We start from the raw sequence: 25,298 nt of genomic DNA, 5'->3' as shown, positions 1-25,298 counted from the left end.
CTGAAACATCCACTTTTAAGAACATTACGTATTAAATTTTAAATGACAATATTCTATTACTTTGCTTTTCTAACACTTAATATTTATACTTGAGAAAAACTTGCACATGTGCAAAAAGAGGCATGCAGAATATGTTCTTTGCATCTTTATTTAAAAAAATGAAGAATTGGAAAACATCGAGAAGTTTATAAATGGGGGGGGAGCAGGGAGATCAGGGACAGGAGGTTGTGGAATACTATGTAATGGTTAAAAACAATTAGATATAAGTAGGTGTACCAACGTGCATGATTACATCATTCCATTTTGTTGCATGAAAAATCAAGTTGCATATAAATTAGTATGATATCATCTATGGAAACAAACTTTAAAAAAATCATGAAACTATACCAAATATTTTTCAATATACCTCTATAGGGTAGAAGTTTATAGAATAAAATCTGAAACAATACAAAACAAACTGTGGTTACTCCTGGAGAATGAAGAGACACTGGTATGTAGAAGAAATTGGTAATCAAAAAGGATTATGCTTTATCTGGTGTATCAGGCAAGTTTCAATTAGATAAGCAGCAATGCATGTAAACTGCAGAAGTGCCTCATTCCTTGCAGTGACTTAGAACTATACAGGGAAGGAAATCTTGACAAATGTAGTTCAGGCACATTATTGACACAATGCAAATACACCACAGTCTACCCCTTTTCAATTCGTCATCTGCCAAAAAACAAAAACAACAAACCCGTTGCCATCAAGTTGATTCTGACTCATAGCGACCCCACAGGACAGAGTAGAACTGCCCCACAGGATTTCCAAGGAGTGCTTGGTGGAGTCAAACTGCTGATCTTTTGGGTAGCAGCTGTAGCTCTTAACTGCTACGTCATCTACATACACCTCTTTTTGCCATGCTTAACTTTTAAATGAAGGCAAATAACAAAATCATGCTTCTGCATAACATGATGCAATTATGCCTTTACAAACAAACAAAACATGCTAATTCTGTCTATAAAAGAGAATATAAAGCCCCATCATTGGTGATGCTCATCACATCTCCATTGGAGCCATAGTCCCCATTTGGTATTCTTTAACTTCATTACTGAAATATAAGATTAATTAATGTTAACTCTTCTTAAGGAAACCTATATATATATATATATATATATATATAGGTTAATGTATACACAAAAATATTCATGTCAAAATAAGGAAGAAATATCCATAACTATGATACTCTTTATTCCTGCATCCAGTCCAAAAAGAAAAGAAAAATCCTCATAACTGGACCAATAAGCTACATCATGATAAATGGAGAAAAGATTGAAGTTGTCAAGGATTTCATTTTACTTGGATCCACAGTCAACACCCATGAAAGCAGCAGTCATTAAATCAAAAGATGCATTGCACTGGGCAAATCTGCTGCAAAAGGCAAAAGTGAAGATGTCACCTTGAAGACTAAGGTGCACCCGACCAATCCATGGTATTTTCAGTCACATCATATGCATGTAAAAGCTGGACGATGAATAAGGCAGACCGAAGAAGAATTGATGCCTTTGAATTATGGTGTTGGTGAAGAATATAAAATATACCACGGACTGCCAAAAGAATGAACAAATCTGTCTTGGAAGAAGTACAACCAGAGTGTTCCTTAGAAGCAAGGATGGCGAGATTGTATGTTACGTACTTTGGGCATGTTGTCAGGAGGGATCAGTCCCTGGAGAAGGACATCGTGCTTGGGAAAGTAGAGGGTCAGCAAAAAAGAGGAAGACCCTCAATGAGGTGGATTGACACAGTGGCTGCAACAATGGGCTGAAGCATAATTAGGATTGTAAGGATAGCGCAGGACTGGGCAGTGTTTCATTCTGTGGTCCATAGGGTCACTATGAGTCAGAACCGATTCGACGGCACCTAACAACAACAACTTCTTAGGGAATAAGAGAGGGGAAGAGAAAATACATTGGTTAATGTATACACAAAAATATTCATGTCAAAATAAGGAAGAAATAGGCATTCTTGAGGGGTGAAGCCATTAGCAGTGCTGCTTGTATGGAGTTGATATTTTCATTGACTTTAATCACAGGGCATTAGGAAATGAAGAGGCACCCAGGGGATCTCCTGCATTTCAGACATATTCCCCGTTATCCTCATTGTGTAGCAGCAACGTAATTTTCTTAACCAGTGTGGTAACCCACTTCTTTGTTGATTCATTGGCATAAGTAGCCCAAAGCCAGGTAGACGTTTCAACTCTGAGTTTAATGGAATCATTGCAGTGCCCCTTTGGAAGCTTTTTTCTCTTGGGAACTGAGACTTCTAGATCCACAGATCCCAAATTTCTGGTAAGATTAAACAAATTTTCACTAGTGGATCTATCTATCTGTTAATCTATCATCTGTCTATCTATCTATCTAATCTTGTGACCTGTGCCAGCCTGTAACTATCCAAGGTATGAAAATTATGAAGAAAAAAGTTTCAGCTTAGCTAAATTGACATTATACAAATTCACTACATCTGCAATATTTTCATTTCTCACAAGGAGAGTGTATTTATGTCTGACTTGTATAATTAAAAATTGATGAAAATGTCTCAAATCATTTTGTAGGACTTGTATAACCCTGAAATCAATCCATAAAAGAAGAGTGCAAAACAGAAATAGACAGATTAATTTTACTTATGAACTGGATGAAACCAAATTTAAAAGGAATCCAGGGATATATTAAGAAAGAATAGCTCAAAGTAAGAGCAGTGTAATTTATCATAGGAATGCAAGGATGAACTCATGGTATTTATAGATTAAAAAAGAAAAAAAAAAGTGATCATCTGTATAGATGGAGAAAACACATAAGATAAAATTCTAAATTCACTCTTGATAAAGAGTATATAAAAACGCAGTAAACTTTATACTAAGTGATTAGACATTTGAAAAATTAGCATTCAAATAAGAAAAACTGTAAAAATGCTTTCTACTACTAGTACTGTTAACATTTTATTGACAGTCTAGCCAATGCGATGCTGCAATGAAAGGGAAGTACCATAAGTATTTGGAAGGAGTCAAGATATTATTATTTAGAGGCAATAATGATTATTTTCCTGAAAGTACAAGAATTATGAACCCAATCGACTCTGTTTATTAGGAATAAACAACATAATAACAACAAAAGACATAAACAACAAAAATGAAGAGGGCCTCATTAACCTGTGAGGAAATGTCAAGCAGTCTAACATACACAGAAGTGGAGAGGTGGGAAGGGGAGAAGAAAATATGTATGAGAAGATAATGGCCAAAAAGTTTCCACATTTTATAAAAACTATAAATCCACAGAGTCAAGCAGTTCCATGACTTCCAAACAGAATAAACACAAAGAAAATTATACTAAGGAATATCTTAATGAAATTGCCAAAAACAAGTGATAAAGAGAAAATATTAAAGGCACTCAAAGTAAAAGAACACATTATGTAGAGTAAAACAAAGACAGAAATAACTGCACATTTCTCATCAGAAACAATGCAAGCCATAAGACAATGGACTGACATCTTTAAAGTCCTGAAAGGGAAAAAGTCTAGAATACTATATCCAGCAAAAAAGTCCTCAAAAAATGAAGATAAAATGAATATATATATAATTTTTTTTTTCCAGCCACACCAAAGCGTGCACTATAAGAAATTTTAAACAAAGTTCTTCTGGTAAAAGGAAAATAACATGCCAGTAGGAAACTTAGGAATGAGAACACTAGAAATGCTAAATATTTGAATACATAAAACTATTTTTTTCCACTTTAAATGTCTTTAAAGATAATTGACTAATATAAAGGGGAAATAACTTTATAATAACACTGTATTTGGTGGTGGTGGTGGGGTTATAACATACATGGAAGTAAAATATAAGGCAACAGTAGCCCAAAGGATGGGAATGGGAATGTCGTAATGAGTTCTTTTTTTTTTTTTGGTGAAAATATACACAACAAAATACACATACATTCAACAATTTCTTCAGTACACTTCAATACCATTGGTTACATTCTTCACATTGTGTCACCATTCTCACCATCTCTACCCGTATTTTTTCACCATCATTATCTTTTACTCTCTGTGCTCCTTAAAGTTCTCACCTGTGCTTTAGAGTTATTGTAAATTTTTTGTCATATGGATAATTCTTCAAAATAGCACAACGATCAAGGCTGACATTTTGTATTAATTGAACTAAACTGTTGGTTAGTTTAGAGATGACTTCATGGGATAGTTTTGATTCAAGTTTTACAGGCTATTTCAGGAGAATAGATTCTGGGGTTCCTCAATCTCAATGGATCCAGTAAGCCTAGTTTCCATAAGAATTTGATGTTTTATTCAACATTTTTTGTCCTTTTGATCAGAAGCCATATATTGGGTCCTTGATTAAAATATATTCTGTAATGGTAGTTGGGCACCAACTGTTTCTTTTGGTCTCATGGTGAAGGAGGTAGTAGTTCACGGAGGCAATTAGACTTGAAGTCCATTTCCTTGTGTCTGTGTTTCTTTCTTCCTTTAATGCTCCAGGTGAATAGAGACCAATTCTTGTATTTTGGGTGGCCACTCACAAGCTTTTAAAATCCCAGATGCTACTGACCAAACTAGGAGGTAGAGCATAAACTCTAAAAAGCAACACTAGGCCAATTGACTAGACAGACCCACAAAGCCATGACCCTAACCTTTGAACCTAGAAGTCTAATCCTGTGAGGTGTTTATTTGTAACTAAGTAGCCTTTTTTCCCCATGGCTGCTGTTGCTATGAAATTGTATATAAAACTATATTTGCCATTTCACTCTTTTTTCTTGTGTACAGTTTTAATGGGTTCTTATATATAAAGTGGTATTTTATTTTTTGAAAGTAGAACACAATAAATTAATAATGCATATTGTAAATCGTAGAGCAGTCACTGAAAAATATAACAAAGGAGTATAAATAGTAACCCAAGGGTGAAGATAAGATGGAATACTAAAACAATATTCATTTCAGTAGAAGAAAAAAAAATTAGAAGAAAAAATCAAATTGGACTGAATAATTAAAAAAAATACAAAATACTTGACTAAAACCCAACCGTACTGAAAATTACATTAAAAATAAATAATTTTAACACTTCTATTGAAAGGCAGAGATTATTAGACTAGATGAAAATTCAAGACCCATGTATACCATCCTGCTTGAAACATAAATAACATCATTTAATGTTTATATTAATAGATTAAATATTAAATAGATTAGAAGTAAAATATGGGCCATATAAATAAATACAAATATAAGGGAAGTTGGAATGGCTATATTAATATCAGACAAACTAGGCCTCAGAACAAGAAATATTTCACAGATAAATAGGGACATTTCATAAAGATAAATGGGCCAATTAACAAAATGTCATAACAATCCTAAATATCTGTACATCTCATAATAGATCTTCGAAATACATGAAGCAAAACTGATAGAATTGAAAGAATAGACAAATTCAAAATTATAATTGGAGACGTCATGTCAACATTCCTTTTCTGGTAATTATTAGAACAAGAAGATGGAAAATCTAAAAGAATAGAAAAGATGTGAAGAACACTAGAAACTTACTTGACCTAATTGACATTTATAGAACAGTCCACACAGCAGTAGAATAATATTATCCCCCCTCCCTTTTTTAAATTGTACTTTAGATGAAGGTTTACAGAACAAACTAGCTTCTCATCAAACAGTGAGTACACACATTGTTGTATGACATTGGTTAACAACCCCATGACATGTTGACACGCTCCCTTCTCAACCGTGGGTTCCCTCCCTATTACCAGCTTTCCTGTTCCCTCCTGCCTTCCAGTCCCTAGCCCAGGGTGAGTGCACTCCTTTAGTCTTGTTTTGACTATGGTCCATGGGCCTGCTGAGTCTTTGGCTGAAGGGTGAGCCTCAGGGGTGACCTCATTACTGAGCCTAAAGGGTTCCTGGGGGTCATACTCTCAGGGTTTCTCCAGTCTCTGTCAGGCCGGCAAGCCTGTTTTTCCTTTTTGAGTTAGAATTTTGTTCTACATTTTTCTACAGCTCTGTCTGGGACCCTCTATTGCGATCCCTGTCAGAGCAGTCAATGGTGGTACCATCTAATTTTACTGGATTCAGTCTGGCGGAGGCTGTGGTAATGTGGTCCATTAGTCCTTTGGACTAATCTTTCCCTTGTATATTTAGTTTTCTTCATTCTTCCATGCACCGGAAGGGGTGAGGCCAGTGGAGGATCCTAGATGGCTGCTCAGAGGCTTTTAAGACCCCAGACACTACTCATCAAAGTAAAATGCAGAACATATTCTTTATAAACTATGTTATGCCAAATGAGCTAGATGGTCCCAAGACCATGGTCCCCACAGCCCTCAGCCCAGCGATTCGGTTCCTCAGGGAGTTTGGATGTGTCTTTGGAGCTACCATGACCTTGCCTTGTACAGGTTGTGCTGGCTTCCCCAGTATTGTGTGCTGTCTTATCTTTCACCAAAGTTTCCACTTATCTATTGTCTATTAAATGTTTTTCCATCCCCACCCCTTGCCTTCCTCTTAACCATCAAAGATTGTTTCTTTTTGTATGTAAAATTTTTCATGAGTTTTTACAGTAGTGGTCTCATGCAATATTTGTCCTTTTGTGATTGACTTATTTCACTCAGCATAATGCCCTCCAGATTCATCCAGTTACAGATTCATCACTGTTCTTTATTGTTGCGTAATACTCCATTGTGTGTATGTTCCACAGTTTGTTTATCCATTCTTCTGTTGATGGGCATCCAGGTTGTTTCCATCTTTTTGCTATTGTGAACAATGCTACGATGAACATGGGTGTGCATATGTCTATTTGCATGACGACACTTATTTCTTTAGGATATATTCCTAGGAGTGGGGTTGCTGGATCATACGGTATTTCTATTTCTAGCTTTCTAAGGAAGCACCGTATCATTTTCCAAAATGGTTGTATCATTTTGCATTTCCACCAGCAATGCATAAGAGTTCCAATCTCACCGCAGCCTCTCCAGCATTTGTTATTTCCTGTTTTATTGATTCATGCCAGTAATGCCAGGGAGAGATGGTATCCCATTGTGATTTTGATTTGCATTTCTCTAATGGTTAGAGATCGTGACCATTTCCTCATGTGTCTGTTGGCTGCTTGTATGTCTTATTTGGTGAAGTGTCTGGTCTTTTCCTTTTCCCATTTTTTAATTATATTATTTGTCTCTTTGTTGTAGAGGTGTTGGATTTTCTTGTAGATTTTAGAGATTACAACTTTGTCTGATTTGTAATAGCTAACTGTTTTTCCCCAGTCTGTAGGTTCTCTTTTTACTCTTTTGGTGAAGTCTTTTGATGAACATAAGTGTTTAATTTTTAGAAGATCCCAGTTACCTAGCTTATCCTCTGGAGTTTGTGTGTTGGTTGTGGGTGGCTAACATGAGCCTATTTTTTCTTCTATGAACTTCATGGTTTTTGGCTTTATATTTAGGTCTTTGATCCATTTTGAGTTAGTTTTTGTATATGGTGTGAAGTTTGGGTCCTATGTTATTTTTTTTTTGCAGATGGACATCTAGTTTTGCCAGCACCATTTGTTAAATAGACTGTCTTTTCCCCATTTGATGGACTTTGGACCTTTGTCGAAGATCAGGTGACCATAGGTGGATGGATTTACATCTGTGTTCTCAATTCTGTTCCATTGGTCAATTTATCTGTTGTCATACCAGTACCAGGCTGTTTTGACTGCCGTAGCTGTATAGTAGGTTTTGAGGCCAGGTAGTGGAAGTTCTCTTACTTTATTCTTCTTCAATAGTGCTTTACTTATCTGGGGCTTCTTCCCTTTCCATATGAAGTTAATGATAAGTTTTTCCATCTCTTTAAAGAATGTTGATGGTGTTTGGATTGGTATTACATTGTATTTGTAAATTGCTTTGTGTAGAATTGTCATTTTCACAATGTTGAGTCTAACTATCCATGAGCATAGTATGTTTTTCCATTTGTGTAGATCCCCTTTGGTTTCTTGCAGTAGTAGTTTTGTAATTTTCTTTGTAATGGTCTTTTACCTCACTGGTTAGGTTTATTCCCAAGTGTTTTATTTTTTAGGGGCCATTATAAATGGTACTGTTTTCCTGATTTTCTTGTCATTGTTCTCTTTATTGGTGTTTAGGAATCCAACTGATTTTTGTATATTTATCTTGTATCGTCCTATTCTGCTGAATCTATTAGTTCCAGTAGGTTTTTCATGGAGTCTTTTGGGTTTTCAATGTATAGTATCATATCATCTGCAAATAGGGAGAGTTTAACTTCTTCATTACCAATTTGGATGCCCTTTATTTCTGTTTCTGGCCTTATTGCTTTAGCTAGGACTTCGAACACAGTGTTAAATAGGCGTGGTGATAAAGGGCATCCTTGTCTTGTTCCTGTTCTCAAGGGGAATGTTTTTACCCTCTCTCAATCAAGAATGATGTTGGCTGTTGGTTTTGCATAGATGCCCTTTTTTATGTTGAGAAATTTCCCTTCTATGCCTATTTTATTGAGAGTTTTTATCAGGAATGGGTGTTGGACTTTGTTGGATGCCTTTTCTGCATCAATCTAGATGATCATGTGATTCTTTTCTTTCCTTTTATTTATGTAGTGTATTACATTGATTGATTTTCTAGTGTTGAATGTTTGGTAGAATACTGCAGTAAAGCCATCTGGGCCAGGGCTTTTTTTTTGTTGTTGTTGGGAGGTTTTTTAAATTACCTTTTCAAGCTCTTGTTATGGGTCTGTTCAGATTTTCAACATTATTTTGTGTTAGTTTGGGTAGGTAGTGTGTTTCTAGAAATTTGTCCATTTCCTCTAGGTTTTCAAATTTGTTGGAGTATAGTTTTTGATAATACTCTGTTATGATCATTTTTATTTCAGTTGGGTCTGTTGTAATGTACCCCATTTCATTTCTTATTTGGGTTACTTGTGTCCTCTCCTGTGGAGTTTTTTTTTTTTTTTGGTAAGTTTGATCAGTGGTTTGTCCATCCTTTCAAAGAACCAAATTTTGTTTTTGTCAATTCTATTGTTTTTCTGTTCTCTATTTCATTTATTTCTGCTCTGATCTTTATTATTTCCTTTCTTCTGGTGGCTGTGGGCTTCTCTTACTGTTCTCTTTCTATTTGTTCAAGTTGCGTAGCTAGTGTTTTGATTTTTTTTCCTTCTTTTTTGATGTGTGCATCTATTGCTATAAATTGACCTCTGGGAACTGCCTTTGCTGTGTCCCAAAGGTTTTGGTATGAGGTGTTTTCATTCTCATTTTTTTTTTCTAGGAATTTTTGGATTCCATCTCTGATTTCTTCTCTTATCCAGTGGTTAAGCAGGGTGTTATTCAGTTTCCATGTAATTGATTTTTTTTCCTTACGCTTCCTATTGTTAATTTCTACTTTGATGGCATTGTGGTCAGAGAAGATATTTTGTATTATCTCAATGTTTTGAATTTTGTTGAGGATTGCTCTTTGGCCTTAGATGTGGTCTTTTTTGGAGAACGTTCCAAGTACGTTGGAAAAGAATGTGTACTTTGCAGCTGTTGAGTGAAGTGTTCTATATATGCCTATGAGGTCAAGTTGGCTGATTGTGCTCTTTAGCTCTACTGTATCTTTGCTGAGTTTCTTTCTCGGTGTTCTGTCCTTTACCAAGAGTGCTGTGTTGAAATCTCCTACTATTATTGTGGAACTGTCAATTTCTGTTTTCAGTGCTGTTAGAATTTGTTTTATATATTTTGGAGCCCTGTCACTGGGTGCGTAGATGTTTATTATGGTTAAGTCTTCATGATGGATTGTCCCTTTAATTATTATATAGTGTCCTTCCTTGTCTTTTATGGTGGATTTTGTTTTAAATTCTATTTTATCTGAGATTAGTATTGCCAGTCCTGCTCTTTTTTGGTAGTTATTTGGTTTATACATATATTTTTTTCCATTCTTTGATTTTTAATAAATTTACGTCTTTGTTTCTAAGGTGTGTCTTTTGTAGACAGCATATTGATGAATCCTATTTTTTTTTTTTTTAATCCATTCTGTCACTCTGTGTCTCTTAATGAGTGCATTTAGGCCATTTACATTCAATGTAATTATTGATAGGTGTGAGTTTATTGCTGTCATGTTTAGTGATTTTTTTTTTGTGTGTGTGGTGCTAGCATTTTCTTTGTACCTCTTACACTCTTGTGCTGAGTTCTTTTTTTTTTTGTGGATTTCTTTTTCATTTCCTTTGTTTTTGTAGATTTCGTTTTTATTGAGACTATGTTTTTCTTCTTCATTTTGATGAGTAGGATTGTTAACTTTCTTTTTGGTTACCTTGAAATTTACCCTTATTTTTCTAGTGTTGAACCAGTCTGTTATTACTTGGTAGTGCCTCGCTTTCCTCTCCATTAGAAAGTTCTATACCTACACTGTTTATTGCTTCTTTTATTGTTCTGACTTTGTTGTCATTTACAGATTAACCTCTCTGGTTCCCTGTTGCAATTCTTTTGGTTTTGGGTAGTCCTCAAGGGTTCATTTTTTTACGTTGGTATCTGGCTGATACAGTCTTGTGTCCTAGATTCAGGCTTTGTTCTGATGTTATTTGTTCTTGGACCAAAGGACTCCCTTCAATAATTCTTCTAAGTTTTGTTTGGTTTTTACATATTCCCTTAATTTCTGTTTATCTGGAAATGTCCTAATTTCACCATCATATTTGAATGAAAGTTTTCCAGGATATAGTGTTCGTGGTTGTCAGTTTTCTTCTTTTAAGGTTTTATATATGTCATCCCTTTGCCTTCTTGCCTGCATGGTTTCTGCCGAATAATCAGAGTTTAGTCTTATTGTTTCTCTTCTGTATGTGACTTTTTGTTTTTCTTGAGCTGCTCTCAGGATTTTTTCTTTGTCTTGATTTTTAGTGAGTGTGATTATGATATGCCTTGGTGGGGTTCGTTGAGCTTCTTGTACAGTCAGCTTTTCATCATTCATGATATTAGGGAAGTTTTCTGTCATGGATCATTCTTTGTTTTCTGTTTTCTCTCCCTGTTCTGGGACTCTGATCACCTGCAAATTTTTGCTTTTGATTTTATCCCACATAATTCTCAGGGTTTCCTCATTTTTCTTTGTTCTTTTTTCTGATTTCTCCTCAAACACAGTTGTATCCAAGTGTTTGTCTTCCATCATTTCAAGCCTGCTCCTCAGTCTTTCTATGATACTGTCCGTTTCTGAACTCTTGTTGTTTATTTTTTGGATTTCTAATTGTTGTTTTTATATGATTTCTAGTTGTGAATTTATTTTGGCATTTTGTTCCTGTATTATTTTCCTGAACTGTTCCATTTTTTTGTCTGTATTTTCCATGAATTTGTTTGCCTTTTGAATAAATTTGTCTATTTTTTCCCTCATTTTTGTCTTCTTTTTGCTTCAACTCTTGGATAGCTCTGAATATTAGAGATCTGAATTCCCTATCAGGTAGTTCTAGTGCCTTTTCTACTGGAGAGTCATCTCGTGTTTTGCTTTGGATACCTACTGGAACCATCCTGTTTTTTTTAAAATATGTTTTGATAATGTCTGCTGTCTTTGGGACATTCAGTATTTGTTTTCTTCATTTCTTGATTGTAGATTTGTTTGTTTTGTCCTGTTTTCTGTTTTATTTGGTTATGTCTGAGCAGGCGGGCTGTGCATTCTGTTTTGCTCATCTGTAGTCACAATACTTTTGACCTTCTTGTCTGGTGGGCGGGGCCCATCCCTTAGCTATGGTGCAGCAGGGCGGGTCCATCTGAAGGGAGGGTCTGGAATGGGTTGTTTGTGGCATGTATTAGTGCTGACAGGGTGGGCCAGGAATCAGTGCCAGGCCAGTTCTGATAGGCTGTGCCTGTGCTGCTCGGGGGTGTGATGTTCAATGCACAGTACAGGTAGGCAGGAAAGAGGGAGGAGGTTGTGATGTTTAGAGCTAATATGGGTATGGAAAAGAGGAGAGAGAAACAGGAGCCAAAAAGAAAGAAAAAAAGAGCTAAGGGAGCTTTCCATTGGAGCAGAGAGAAGAGAAACCAAAAATGGAGAAAAGCAAAAAGGAAAAAAAGAAAAAGGGGAAAAGAAAAAAAAAATAACTAACTATAGTTTGGAAAAGAAAAAGAAAAGAAAAGCCTCTAGGAGTGCCACTCATGTGGCTGTGAAGACCAGGAAAGTGGCTCCCAGGTTTGTGCAGTATAGCCTGGCTAGAGGGAGTATAAATGTCACACAGCACCAGGTATTCAGGAGACAGGAAAAGAAGGTAAGTATAGACAACCAGTACGAGAAATGAAGAAAGACAGAAAGGGAAATAGAAAGAAAAAAAGAAGGAAAGGAAGAAAAAAAAAAAAGAAATGCCCCTAGGGATCCCGCATAAGGCTGGGCCGATTAGGCGAGTGGCTCCTGAACTGTGCAGTGCAGCTCAGCTAGGAGGGGGTCCCAAGTGCAAAAAGAGAAAGAAAACAAACAAACAAAACAGAAAAAAGCAAAACAAAACAAGCAAAAAAAAAAAAAAAAGCCTCAGGGATCCGAGCAGCCTAGTGTCACGGGCTGGAGGTGTGGTTTCCCCAGTCAAGTGGGGCTTGACAGCCTTTCAAGAAGAAGCAAAGATGGCACACAGAGCCAGGTGTTCGAGAAAAAGGAGGGGGAAGTGGTGGGAGGCATGGAAGAAACCAACAGAGATGGAAAGATGCAACACCAGCTCAGGGACCAGCCAGTGTGGGCGGGGTGAATCCAAGAGGCCTAGGGCGGAAGCAGCTGCCTCCTGGCCAAGAGACTGTGGCTGGCGGGAAGCAGAGGAAGACAAAGGGGGAGGGGAAGAAAGGTGGGAGTTAGGAAAGTGTATTTCGCTCCTTACCGGGTGCTCTATCTCCTGCTGGGAACTTTGCGAAGCTGCTTTCCCGTACTCCTTTTCTGCCGATCTGCGATGCGGGCGGGGTGAATCCAAGATGCACTGACACTGCCCTTCGCTGCCAGCCAAGCCACTGCAGCCAGCCAGAAAGCTTAGAGGTAGAGCAGAGGGGAAAGGATAGGGGGTGGGAAAGTTTGTATCATTGGTTACTAGGTGCTCTGTCTCCTGCTGGGAGCTCTGTGAAGCTGATTTCCCATGCTCCCTGTTTGCCACTCCCTGACAGGAAGGAGTCCAGGCTGGCGAATCTGTGCTACATTAGTTAAGGGGACCCCGCACGTATCTCTCCTCGCTGTCTGCCCTCTGTCAGTTTTTTATTCCATTTGGTGTTTGGCTGAGTTCTTTATCTCTTCGTTTGACACTTCAGGTTCTAGAAATGACGTTTGTCTCTGTTTTAGTTTTTTGGGTCTTTGCTGTGTCTACTGCTCCATGTTGGCTGGAAGTGAAGGATATTATTTTTAGATGTACCTGGAACATTCATGAAGAACTACCATGTACAGGGTTATAAAACAAGTGTCACTAAGTTTAAAATTGAAATAATAGGGAGTGTAGTTTATGATCATAACAAAAGTAAAAGTCAATTACCAAAATATACCTGCCATATCCCCTGGTATTTGTATATTAAATAGTATAGTCCTAAATAACCCATAGGTCAAAGAAGATATTACCAGGAAAATTAGAAAATGTTTTAAACTGAGTGAAAATGAAAACAGAACATTTCAAAGCTTGTGGGATGTACCTGAAGGATTTCATAGAGGGCAATTCATAGATTTAAAAACACATTGGAAAAAAAACTTCTGAAAATTAGTGATCTTAGCTTCTACCTTAGGAAGCTAGAAAAAAGGACAAATTAAGCCCAAAGTAAATAGAAGGAAAGGAGTAATAAAGACGAGCAGAGAGCAATAAAATAGGAAATGGGCAAATAAGAAAAAATTAATGACATCACAAATTATTTTGTTTATCAGTAAAATTGATAAATAACTAGGCTGATTGAACTCACCTTGCTCCTTTCTTGGGGGTGGCTCTTGTTCATTTACTATTCATTATGGGATTATACAGTTCTGGCCACCTTGCGCCAATTTGGGAGAGCTCTGCAGGGCCATCGCAGCTCCAGGGCTGCTGAGGACCTTTGCTGTGAATCCTCCCACTGCCCAATCCTACTTCCTGCACTCCTTTAGAGATGCAAATCCTGAGACCATTCTCCAACATACTTTCTGCACACAAACAAAAGTTTGTTTCCCACAGAATTCCTCTTCAACAGGCTTATTCCAAAAGTGCCCTTTTGTTTCAATATTAGGAAATCTGGTATTATAAATTTTCTAGATTGCCAAAATTCATTGAAGATGGCACTTAAGTGTGTATTACTTCACAACACTCCCAGCTCTGAACTCTCTACTTATCTTGAGTCAGACAGCTGCTCCTGGCAGCAGATCATTAAATGCAGTAAGGCTTTCTCTCTGGGGCAGGTTGAGAGGGCAGCATCCACGTAATGTGTGATAAAGTCGTGAGAGCAGAAAAACCAATCAATAAGTAAAAATCCAGAAGTAGATCTTAATATATTTAAGTTTTGAGTATACAGACATGTAAAATTTCAGATAAGTATAGAAAGGATGGAGTATTCAAAAAATAGTGTCATAGCTGTTTATTTTGGGAAAAACGTCTTTTGAAAAAGTAAATGTATTTCCACTTCTAGACAACAAAATATATTCCAAATGCTCTGAGCACTTAGATGTAAAAACAAAACTGTAAAAAGTTACATAAGAAGCAATGATCTGGGAAAAATATTTGAAGATAGTTTTTAGACATTCAATGAATATATTTAATATGCACACAGTTTTTACAAATTACTAATAAATGAACAAATGATTTAACAGACAATTCAAAAAGAAGAAATACACATGACCAATAAACCCTTGATGGTGAACCTCATTATTAATCAATGAAAATCAAAACAAGACTTTTGTATGATTTTTATTGTTAGAGGAAGGCAGACTGGAGATTTGTTCAAAAGTTTAAAATTATTTAAAAATAATTCTTTGAATTAGTTATTCTACTTCTAGGAATTTTTCCTTTATGTTCAATGGTTTAGTTGCTAGGATGTTTATATAGTTTCTATTTATGATTGTGAAATATAACTGCCCAATAATAGGAGTGCCCAAAAATAGGAGATGATTTAAGCAAGTTAGTTATTCACACAACAATTATTTTGAGTGATATAGTGTACTAGACATTGAGCTAAATGCACGATAGTGTTTTATGTACATAATTGGCCCTCACAGGGTATAATGGAGTATGTTTATTGTATGTATGTTTAATGGAAAGGTGTTAAAGATGTATTGTTAAATGGGGAATAAGTAGGCCATGAAGACTTTGTACAGTGTGATTCTACTTTTGTTTAAAAAAAAAAAATACAACACACCCAAACACACGCCCAGAACAAGAACTGGAAGACTATACCCAATATATCAGTGATTATTTCTGAGTAGTAAGATCTTGGGTGATATATGATATGGATGATGTGTTTGTCTTTAGTTTGTAAGTTTTCTCCAGTAATTATATATTACTTTTATACAGAGTAAAAAATAGAATGAAATTGCTAGCACCCATTTGTGGAATGGGTGGCCACCCACCGAGGTTTCTGATTATCACAGACCGCACATTTCTGAGTCCTGGAACAGAAAATGGAGGAAGGATGTAAAACTTTTCCTTTTTTTTAAATCAACTTTCAGGTGGGCCTGCTGATTTTATTTTCCAATTCAGATCTCTTTACCTTATTGTTGGTGGAAAATTCTTCTGGATTCTGGTAATAGGGGAGCTGTCAAGCCCTAGTGTTTGGCATTAGGTAAAGGTTTATCTTTCTCTGGGTCCCTTAAAAACATTATTTTGAGACTTGGGAAACATAAGCTGTGTTAGAGTTTGCAACTCAAAATACCATTTTGAACCAAAAACCCTGTTGCTGTTGAATCGATTCCAACTCATAGTGACCCTATAGAACAGAATAGAACTGCCCCACAGAGTTTCCAGGGAGCGTCTGGTGACCTTTTTGATTAGCAGGCATAGCTCTTAACCACTACACCACCAGGGTTTCCAAGGGCTCAAGAAAGGCTCAGATTCCTAGTATAACCTTGGGCATTGTACTTCCCTTAGATTAGTAGTTTCACTCTTAACTAGACTGTTTCCAGAGAGGCAAAATCTAACTGAATTGAGGACTGACTCATGATTCCACCAATGGGGGCAGTCAATATCAAGTTCTCCTTGTTTTCTCAGTAGATCTTGTCACTTATTGCAATATAGATTAGTGATGGTGAGTGCAAAACTATCCGAATATTTTGAGTGTCCCGGAAGGCACACAGTGAAGCACAATTCACTAATATAAAAAATAAATACAACTTTTTCATAACCTTTATTTTGTAAAATTCTCTGTTGGTCACGAGGGATTTATCTATTATAGAAGAGCCCCACTGTCTCACAGAGCTGAGCCTAAAGTTCTTTTCATACACTCACATTTTATTAATATATTTAAGAATATCCACACTCAAATTAACTCACTTTTGTAAACCAAACCCAAAAACTGCGTTGCTTTTTCTATTAAATATTAATTCCACTAGGTGGAGGCATTTGCTTAGTTTTGTGGTTCACCTGTGGCTATAAGGAAAGAAAAGTCAATTAAGCAGGGGAACGTGTCAGAAACAAGGCAAATAGACCAGGCCCTGCCAACTCAGCAAATGTATCTACATTGCTATTCTGAGTTCAAGATTTGCTTTAATGTTTAGCAAAGGAATTCGCAAGTTTTCTGCGTTTATACTGTCTAAATTTTGTAGTTTTGTATTTGAAGAGTTTGAACTTTAAAATACCTACTATTGATTGTGAAGAATGAGAATTCTGGAATACTTAATTGTGCTCATGCAGAACCTGGACATAGACACAGAGGCAGTCATTCAAACAGAACAAGGGAATACTGCATCTTTTAAAATCAGGAAAGATGTGTGTCAGAGTTGTATCCCCCCACCATGCTTATTCAATCTGCATGGTGAGCAAATAATCTGAGAAACTGGACAACACAGAGAAGAATGCTGTATCAGCATTGGAGGAAGACTCATTAACAACCTGCAATATGCAGAGGACACAATCTTGCTTGCTTTTTGAAGATCAAAAACTACAGCCTTCAATATGGATTATACCTGAAGGTAAAGAAAACAAAAACTCTCAAAACTGGACCAGTAAGCAAACATCTTGATAAACAGAGAAAATATTGACGTTTTCAAGTGTTTTATTTTCTTTGGATCCACAATCAACATCCATGGAAGGAGCAGTGGAGAAATCGAATGATGTATGGCATTGAGCAAATCTGCTGCAAAAGACTTCTTTTGATTGTTAAAAAGCAAAGATGTCATTTTGAGGACTAACGTGCACATGACCCAAGTCATGGTATTTTCAATTGCTTCTTTTTTTTTTTTTCATATGCATGTGAAAGCTGGACAGCGAATAAGGGATCTAAGAAATATTGGTGACTTTCAATTATGGTGTTGGCAAAGAATATTAAATATACCATGGACTTCCAGAAGAATGAACAAATCTGTCTTGGAAGAATTATAGCCAGAATACTCCTTAGAAGTGAGGATGGTGAGACTTTGTCTCATGTACTCTGGAAATGTTATCAGAAGGGACCTGGAGAAGGACATCATGTTTGATAAAGTAGATGGTCAGTGAAAAAGAGGAAGGCCCTCAAGGAGATTGATTGACACAGTGGCTGCAACAATGGGCTCAAACATAACAATGATTATGAGAGTGGCGCAGGGCTGGCCAATGTTTTGTTCTGTTGCTTGTAACATCACTATGAGTCAGAACCTACTGAAAGGCACCTACCAACAACGCTATGGGTTGAAATAAATTAGTAACCTAGCATCTTGAGTTTTCTCATGTAATTCTTTTACGCAGCTCTTGCATTCAGTAGTGACACATTAACTAAGGATCTTTAACAATAAAATAGATGTTGTTTTCAGCATATTTTAGCTATTTAATGTATTATTAAGATGATAATATAAGGATTGTTATTAATATATAAATACTTTTATGTACTACTTTAGCCTATCCAAGTAGTTTTATGTAAAATGATACCACTTCAGGTTGAAGGGAAACAATATTCTTTTTTGAATGTACTATGCAAGTGACAAAAATGTACAATTCTTAAAGTAACTGAAAAACATTAGACCTAAAAAAAGTGTGGATTTTTTTTTTTTCCCCAATTTGAAGCTTTTTTGTGGTTGTCTTCTTGGGTTTCTACTTTTCTGTTCTTATTGGTACCAAAGTTATATGGAAACAATATCTTCCTAGTTAAGTAGGAAATTCATCTGCTCCTCTTTATTTTATATTTGAAGTTACAATGTTCTATGTCATCAGTTAATTGATTTTAGGGAAGTAAGTCTCCGATGCTGAACTTCCTGAAAGCAGTCTAGTTCTCTTTTTGTGCAATTGGTTTTTTTTTTAAGTCTTTGTTGTATGAGCACTATTGTCTTTAATTTTATTGTTTTAAAGATACTTTTTTAAGTATCTACAGCTGTTTTCATAAATTGTTTAAAAACACAGCAGACTTTTGTTTTCCAACTCTTTAGAGAAAAATTAGTGATTGTTGCTATGTCTTTTTTTTTCATCTTATACCTATTGGAAAGGGACAACAGAATCAGTGTATATAAATGAATTCTTGGAAAAATTCTAATTCTAAAGAATTCTTTATATCTAAAAGATTTTATCTCATTTTTAAATGATATGTTTTTTTCATTTAAGAAAATTTCTTGGCATATGCTGGATAAAATAAGCCTCATTCATCCACAAATCTAAGAATTGATTTTCTCTTTAGGATGAAGGCCTGGCCCGCCAGTTGGTGGAGCTAGGCTACCGAGGGACTGGGGAAGTGGTGAAAAGGGAAGATTTTGAAGCAAGAAAGGCAGCTATAGAGATTGCAAGGCTGGCTGAAAGAACTCAGAAAAAGTAAGTGTCCATGTTTCAAATCTAGAGTTTATGTTATATTCTATAGTCTCTGGAAAAACCCAATTTTGTTGACATTGTTGTAATTCAGAAACACTGGAGTAGGTAGAATTTATTACAAGTTCCATTCTCAGCATGTGTTCTGCAGATCAGGAATTGGTAGAACTACAATATGCTTGCAATAAAGTTGCATGTGACTTTGAGCTACTAATTTAAGAAATATAAATACCAAGATATGATCAGCATGCCAATAATGTTCTGTTAAAAGGTAACTCAGTATTATTGTTTTTATGTATTTATATACTACAAATATGAATGATTTTTGCCTGAAATTTCTTTGTATTTTTGGGGCCTATAACTCTTTGGCATCATTTATGTTTTCACGTTTTCTAAGTATTGACCCATTCAATTTTTGTTAACGTGGCTAACTGGTTATATAAAATATGAATCTAATAAAATATAGTGTGAAAGAAATATATGCCCAAATGAGCTGCATAAAATGAATAAGACTATTTTTAAAATACTTGACAAAGTAATCATCTATTTAGTTTATAAAAATGAATGCTGAAGTTGTAAATGTTGGAGAGGATAATTACTTAGAAACGAGTATATCTTTCTTAGGTAACATCTTTAAAAAAATACTCAGTAGTTTTCAGTAGAAATTTCCCATGTTTTTATTATAGAAAAATAACATTTGGTAGTGGAATGTGAATTGGCCTGGGAATGTGTCATTTGAATTGATTGTTCTAGTGGTTATTATGCATCTGTCAGTTTGTCATACCGTGGTGGCTTGTGTGTTTCTGTGATGCTGGAAGCTATGCCAAATACCAGGAGGGTACCCATGATGGGCAGATTTCAGCAGAGCTTCCAGACTAACACAGACTAGAAAGAAGGATATGGTGGTCCACTTGTGAAAAAGTTGACCAGTGAAGACCTTATGAATAGCAGGGGAACACTGTCTGACATAGGGCCAGAAGATGAACCCCTCAGATTGGAAGGCACTCAAAATACAACTGGGGAAGGACTGCCTCCTCAAAGTAGAGTCAATCTTAATGATGTGAATGGAGTCAAGCTTTTGAGACCGTCATTTACTGATTTGATGCAACGCAATGAGAAGAAACAGCTGCAAACATCCATTAATAATTAGAATGTGAAATGTATTAAGTATGAATCTAGGAAAATTGAAAGTCATCAAAAATGAAATGGAACGCATCAGGATTGATATCCCAGCCATTAACAAGCTGAAGTGGACTGATATTGGGTATTTTGAATCAGACAATCATATGATCTACCATCCCAGGAATGACAAATTGAGGAGGAATGGTATTGCATTCATCTTCAAAAAGAACATTTCAAGATCTATCCTAAAGTAAAACGCTGTCAGTGATAGGATAAAATCCATACGCCTACAAGGAGGACCAGTTAATATTGCTATTATTAAAATTTACTTAACAACCTCTAATGCCAAAGACAAGGAAATTAAAGATTTTTACCATCTTCTGCAGTCTGAAGTTAAATATGCAATCAGGATGCATTGGTAATTACTGGTGTTTGGAATGTTAAAGTTGGAAACAAAGAAGAAGGATTGGTAGTTGGAATATGACGTTGGTGATAGAAATGATGCCAGAGATTACATGATAGAATTCTGCAAGACCAATGACTTATTCACTGGAAATACTTTTTTCAACAACATAAACAGTGACTGTACATGTGGACCTCACAGGATGGAAAACACTGGAATCAAATTGGATACATCTGTGGACAGAGATATTATCAGTCAAAACAAGGCCAAGGGCTGATTGCAGAACAGACCTTCAGTTGCTCATATGCAAGTTCAAGTTGAAGCTGAAGAAAATTAAAACAAGTCTGTGAAAGCCAAAGTACAACCTTGAGTATATCCACCTGAATTTATACACCATCTCAAGCATAGATTTGACACAGTGAACATTAATGACCAAACACCAGATGAGTTGTGGGATGACATCAAGAACATCATACATAAAGAAGCAAAAAATCATTAAAAAGACAGGAAAGAAAAAAAGACCAAAATGGATGTCAGAAGAGACTCTGAAACTTGCTTTTGAATGTAGAACAGCTAAAGGAATGGATGAAATGGTGAAGTAAAAGCTAAACAGAAGATTTTAAAGGGCAGCTGGAGAAATTGCAAAGACCTGGAGTTAGAAAAACAACAGGGAAGAACACACTCAGCATTTCTCAATCCGAGAGTACAGAAGATAAAATGCAAGCCTCAAGTTGCAATTTTGATGAATTCTATGGGCAAAAAAATATTGAGCAGTGCAGGAAGCTTCAAAAGAAGATGGAAGGAATACAGAGTCCTTGTACCAAAAAGGAAACCCTCGTGGCGTGGGGGTTAAGTGCTATGACTGCTAGGCAAAAGATAGGCCGTTCATTTCCACCAGGTGCTCCTTGGAAACTCTACTCTGTCCTATAGGGTTGCTATGAGTTGGAATTAACTTGATGGCAAAGGGTTTGTACCAAAACGACTTGGTTGATATTCAGCCACTTCAGGAGGTAGCATATATGATCAAGAACTGATGGTATTAAAGGAAGAAGTCCCAGCTGCATTGAAGGCATTGGCAAAAAACAAGGCTTCAGGAATTGACAGAATACCAATTGAGATGTTTCAACAAACAGAGGCAGGGCTGGAGGTGCTCATTTTTCTATGCCAAGATATTTGGAAGACAGCTACCTGGCCAACTGACTGAAAGAGATCCGTATTTTTGCTCATTCCAAAGAAAGGGATCCAACAGAATGTGGAAGTGATGGAACAATATCATTAATATCACATGCATGTAAAATTTTGCTGAAGATGATTCAAAAAGAATGGCAGCAGTACATTGACAGGGAACTGCCAGAAATTCAGGCCAGATTCAGAAGAGGACATGGAACCAGGTATATCAGTGCTGATGTCAGATGGATCTTGGCTGAAAGCAGAGAATACCAGAAAGATGTTTACCTGTGTTTTATTGACTATGCAAAGGCATTCGACTATGTGGATCATAACAAATTATGAATAACACTGGGAAGAATGGGAATTCTGGAACACTTAATTATGCTCATGCAGAGCCTGTACATAGACCAAGAGGCATTTGTCTGAACAGAACAAGCAGATACTGTGTGGTTTAAATCAGGAAGGGTGTGTGTCAGGGTTGTATATTTTCACCATACTTATTCAATATGTATGCTGAGCAAATAATCCGAGAACCTGGACTATATGAAGAAGAAAGTGGCATCAGCATTGGAGGAAGACTCATTAACAACCTGGGATATGCAGATGACACAACCTTGCTTGCTGAAAGTGAGGAAGACTTGAAGCACTTAATGATGAAGATCAAACACTTCAGTTTTCAGTATTGATTACACCTCAACATAAAGAAAACAAAAATCCTCAATAGGCATGATCGTGGCAAACAGAGAAAAGATCGAAGTTGTCAAGGATTTCATTTTACTTAGCTTCTTGATCAACACCCATGGAAGCAGCAGTTAAGAAATCCAAGGACGTATAGCATTGGGCAAATCTGCAAAAGACCTCTTTCTAGGGTTGAAAAGCAAAGATGTGACTTTGAGGATTAAGGTGTGCCTGACCCGAGCTGTGATTTTTTCAATAGCCTCCTATTTATGTGAAAGCTGGACAATGAACAAGGAAAACTAAAGAAGTATTGATGCCTTTGAATTAGGGTGTTGGCAAAGAGTATTGAATATACCATGGACTGCCAGAAGAACAAACAAGTCTGTCTTGGAAGAAATACAGCCAGAGTATACTTTGGAAGCAAGGATGGGGAGACTTTGTCTCATGTACTTTGGAAATGTTACCAGGAAGGACCAGTCCCTGGAGAAAGACAGCATGCTTGGTTAGGTAGAGGGTCAGCAAAAAGGAGGAAGACCCTCAAGAAGGGTTGACACAGAGGCTGCAGCAATGAGCTCAAACAAGTCCGGGCTGAATCATGGCGACCTTATGTATAACAAAACAAAAAGTTGGCCTGTCCTGTGCCATCTTCATTATCATTGGAATGCTTGATACATTATTGCCACCATTGTGGCAATCCATCTCATTGAGGATTTCCCTCATTTTTGCTGACCCTCTGCTTTACCAACCACGATGTTGTTTCCTAGCGATTGGTCTTTCCTGATGATGTGTACAGAGTAAGCAAGACAAAGGCTCACCATCCTGGCTTCTATGGAGTATTCTGGTTGTGTTCTAAGTCTGATATGCTTATTTTTCTGGCAGACCATAGGATATTTCAGTATTCTTCACCAATATTATGACTCAAGTGAATCAATTTTTCTTATGTCTTCCTTTTCATTCTTTGTTTTTCATATCCATATGAAGCAATTGAAAAGACCATGGCTTGGGTCAGACATACCTTAGTCATCAAGGTGACATCTTTGCTTTCTGGCACTTGCAGAAGCTTTGCCCAATGCAGTACATCATTTGATTTCTTGATTGCTGCTTCCATGGACATTTATTGTTAATCTAAATATAATGAATTTGTCAACAACTTAATTTTTTCTCCATTTATCATGATGTTGTTTTTTGATTCATAACCATAAAAAAATTAGAATTTAGTATATGGACATTTGGTAGTGTATTAGTTTTCTATTGATAGCATAACACTTTACCACAAATTTAGTGGCTTAAAACAACACAAATGTATTTATTCATAGCTCTGTAGGTCAGAAGTTTGGGTCCAGTGTGGCTCAACTAGGTTCTCTGCTCTGTGTATCACTAGGCTGAAATCCAGGTGTTGGCTGAACTAAGTTCTTGTCTGGAGGCTTTGGTAATGAATCTGCTTCCAAGATCATTCAGATAGTTGGCCAAATTCAGTTATTTGGGGTCTAGGGCTGAGGTCCCCATTTCCCTGTGTGTTGTCAGCTGAGGCCTGGTCTTTGCTCCTAGAGGCTTCCTACATTCTTCTCATACTTTAAATCTCTCTGATTTCCCCTTGTTCAGCATCTTTCCTGCCTCCAGTTAGAGAAAAATCTGTCCTTTTAATAACTCATGTGATTACATCGGGCCCATCCAGAAAATCCAGGGTAATTTCCCTATTTTTAGATATAAACTTATTATATCTGAGAAGTCCTTTTTGTCCTCCTTGGGGGACCATTCTACCCACCACAAGTAATTTACATAAAACTTCAATAACTTATTGAACACAGCTAATCACTCTTGACATCCATTCTTAAAAAAAATTGAAATGAAGCAAATTGTATGTGCACAGCGTGATGTGCCTTATGTAAAACTTCAGAGGGAGTATTCTGTTTCAATGAGTGTCAATACATGTCTACCAGTCAGGAACAGAAGTGGAGAGATTTTTATGAGATTTTACAAGGAATTCATGTATATTCATACATGGTTTTGTAAGAGATATAACCTTATTTCATATCAAGAGAGGTCGATCATGTTTAAAGCATAAGTTTATCCATGTCACATGTCTGTTCTTATGTTTGAGGATCAAAGTGCGTATTTCCTCTATGCAATAGTCTCTTTAACTGGCCAGAGCTGGAAGCCATCAGGCTACTTAAGTGCCAGTCATGGAAGGTTAATCCCCACCCAGAGCTGCTAGAGTTGGAAGGCCCTTTCATCTGCAGATCTTCTCTGGCAGCCTTTGTAATGGAATGGGCCCCATATGTTCCTTCTTGCCCCATGTGGTAGTCACTTTGCTTCCTTCCCTGCCAGTGTTACTGCAGGGAAACCAGTGGAGGGTGGTCGAGAGCCAGATTTGTCCTGTGCCTCTGTTTGCTGGAGGACCATTTTGAAATTATGCATGAACATCCGATTGCCTGCCAACTTGTACCAACTTGGGAACACTTGATTCTACTCTCAGATTATCTTGTGTTAATTTCTCTAATGTGCAGGTGAGCAACTCCAAATAGATCACAATACTTGGGTCTGGCAATCATAGCAGACCCCTTTCAAAAAGTGCTGGGGTCTCAAAGTATGTTATTTAGTCACAATAGCTTCATGGGATTATCTAGAGAGGATAAAATTAAAGATATTGAGAGAGGGGATTTTGATGAGGGGAAGTCCTGGTAGAAGACAAAAGAAATTATTTTGGGCTTTGATGGAGCACAAGACTTAGTCACTGCCCTCAAGAAGTTTGAGGGTTAGATAAATAAAAGACAATTACATTTCTAGTGGAAACGGAAAATGGAAAACAGTTTGGCAATTCTTCAAAAATTAAGCGTAGAGTTACCTGTGACCTGGCAATTGCATACCTGTGTATGTTGCTATTGTTAGGGGCTGTCCAGTCGATTCCACATAGCGACCCTGTGTACAACAGAACGGAACACTGGCCTCCACTCTCCTCACAATGTTATTGTGCTTGAGCCCATTGTTGTAGCCACTGTGCCAATCCATCTCATTGAGGGTCTTCCTCTTTTTCACTGACCCTCTACCAAGCATGATGTCCTTCTCCAGGAACTG

General features: G+C 36.8%; 1 protein-coding gene across 1 annotated transcript in view; it reads left to right on the top strand.

Annotated features, from left to right (window-relative positions):
* CFAP299 (cilia and flagella associated protein 299) overlaps positions 1 to 25,298 on the top strand; it is an 802,595-nt gene that overhangs the window by 19,804 nt on the left and 757,493 nt on the right. Inside the window, exon 2 of the mRNA XM_049885915.1 lies at positions 18,726 to 18,856. Coding sequence (XP_049741872.1) covers positions 18,726 to 18,856 — 131 coding nt within the window. The remainder of the gene's footprint in view (positions 1 to 18,725; positions 18,857 to 25,298) is intronic.

Source organism: Elephas maximus, chromosome 5 (genome assembly GCF_024166365.1).
Source record: "Elephas maximus indicus isolate mEleMax1 chromosome 5, mEleMax1 primary haplotype, whole genome shotgun sequence".
Classification (NCBI taxonomy): Eukaryota; Metazoa; Chordata; class Mammalia; order Proboscidea; family Elephantidae; genus Elephas; species Elephas maximus.
Note: the sequence above shows the minus strand (reverse complement) of the source record. Positions and strands in the feature narration are given on the sequence as shown.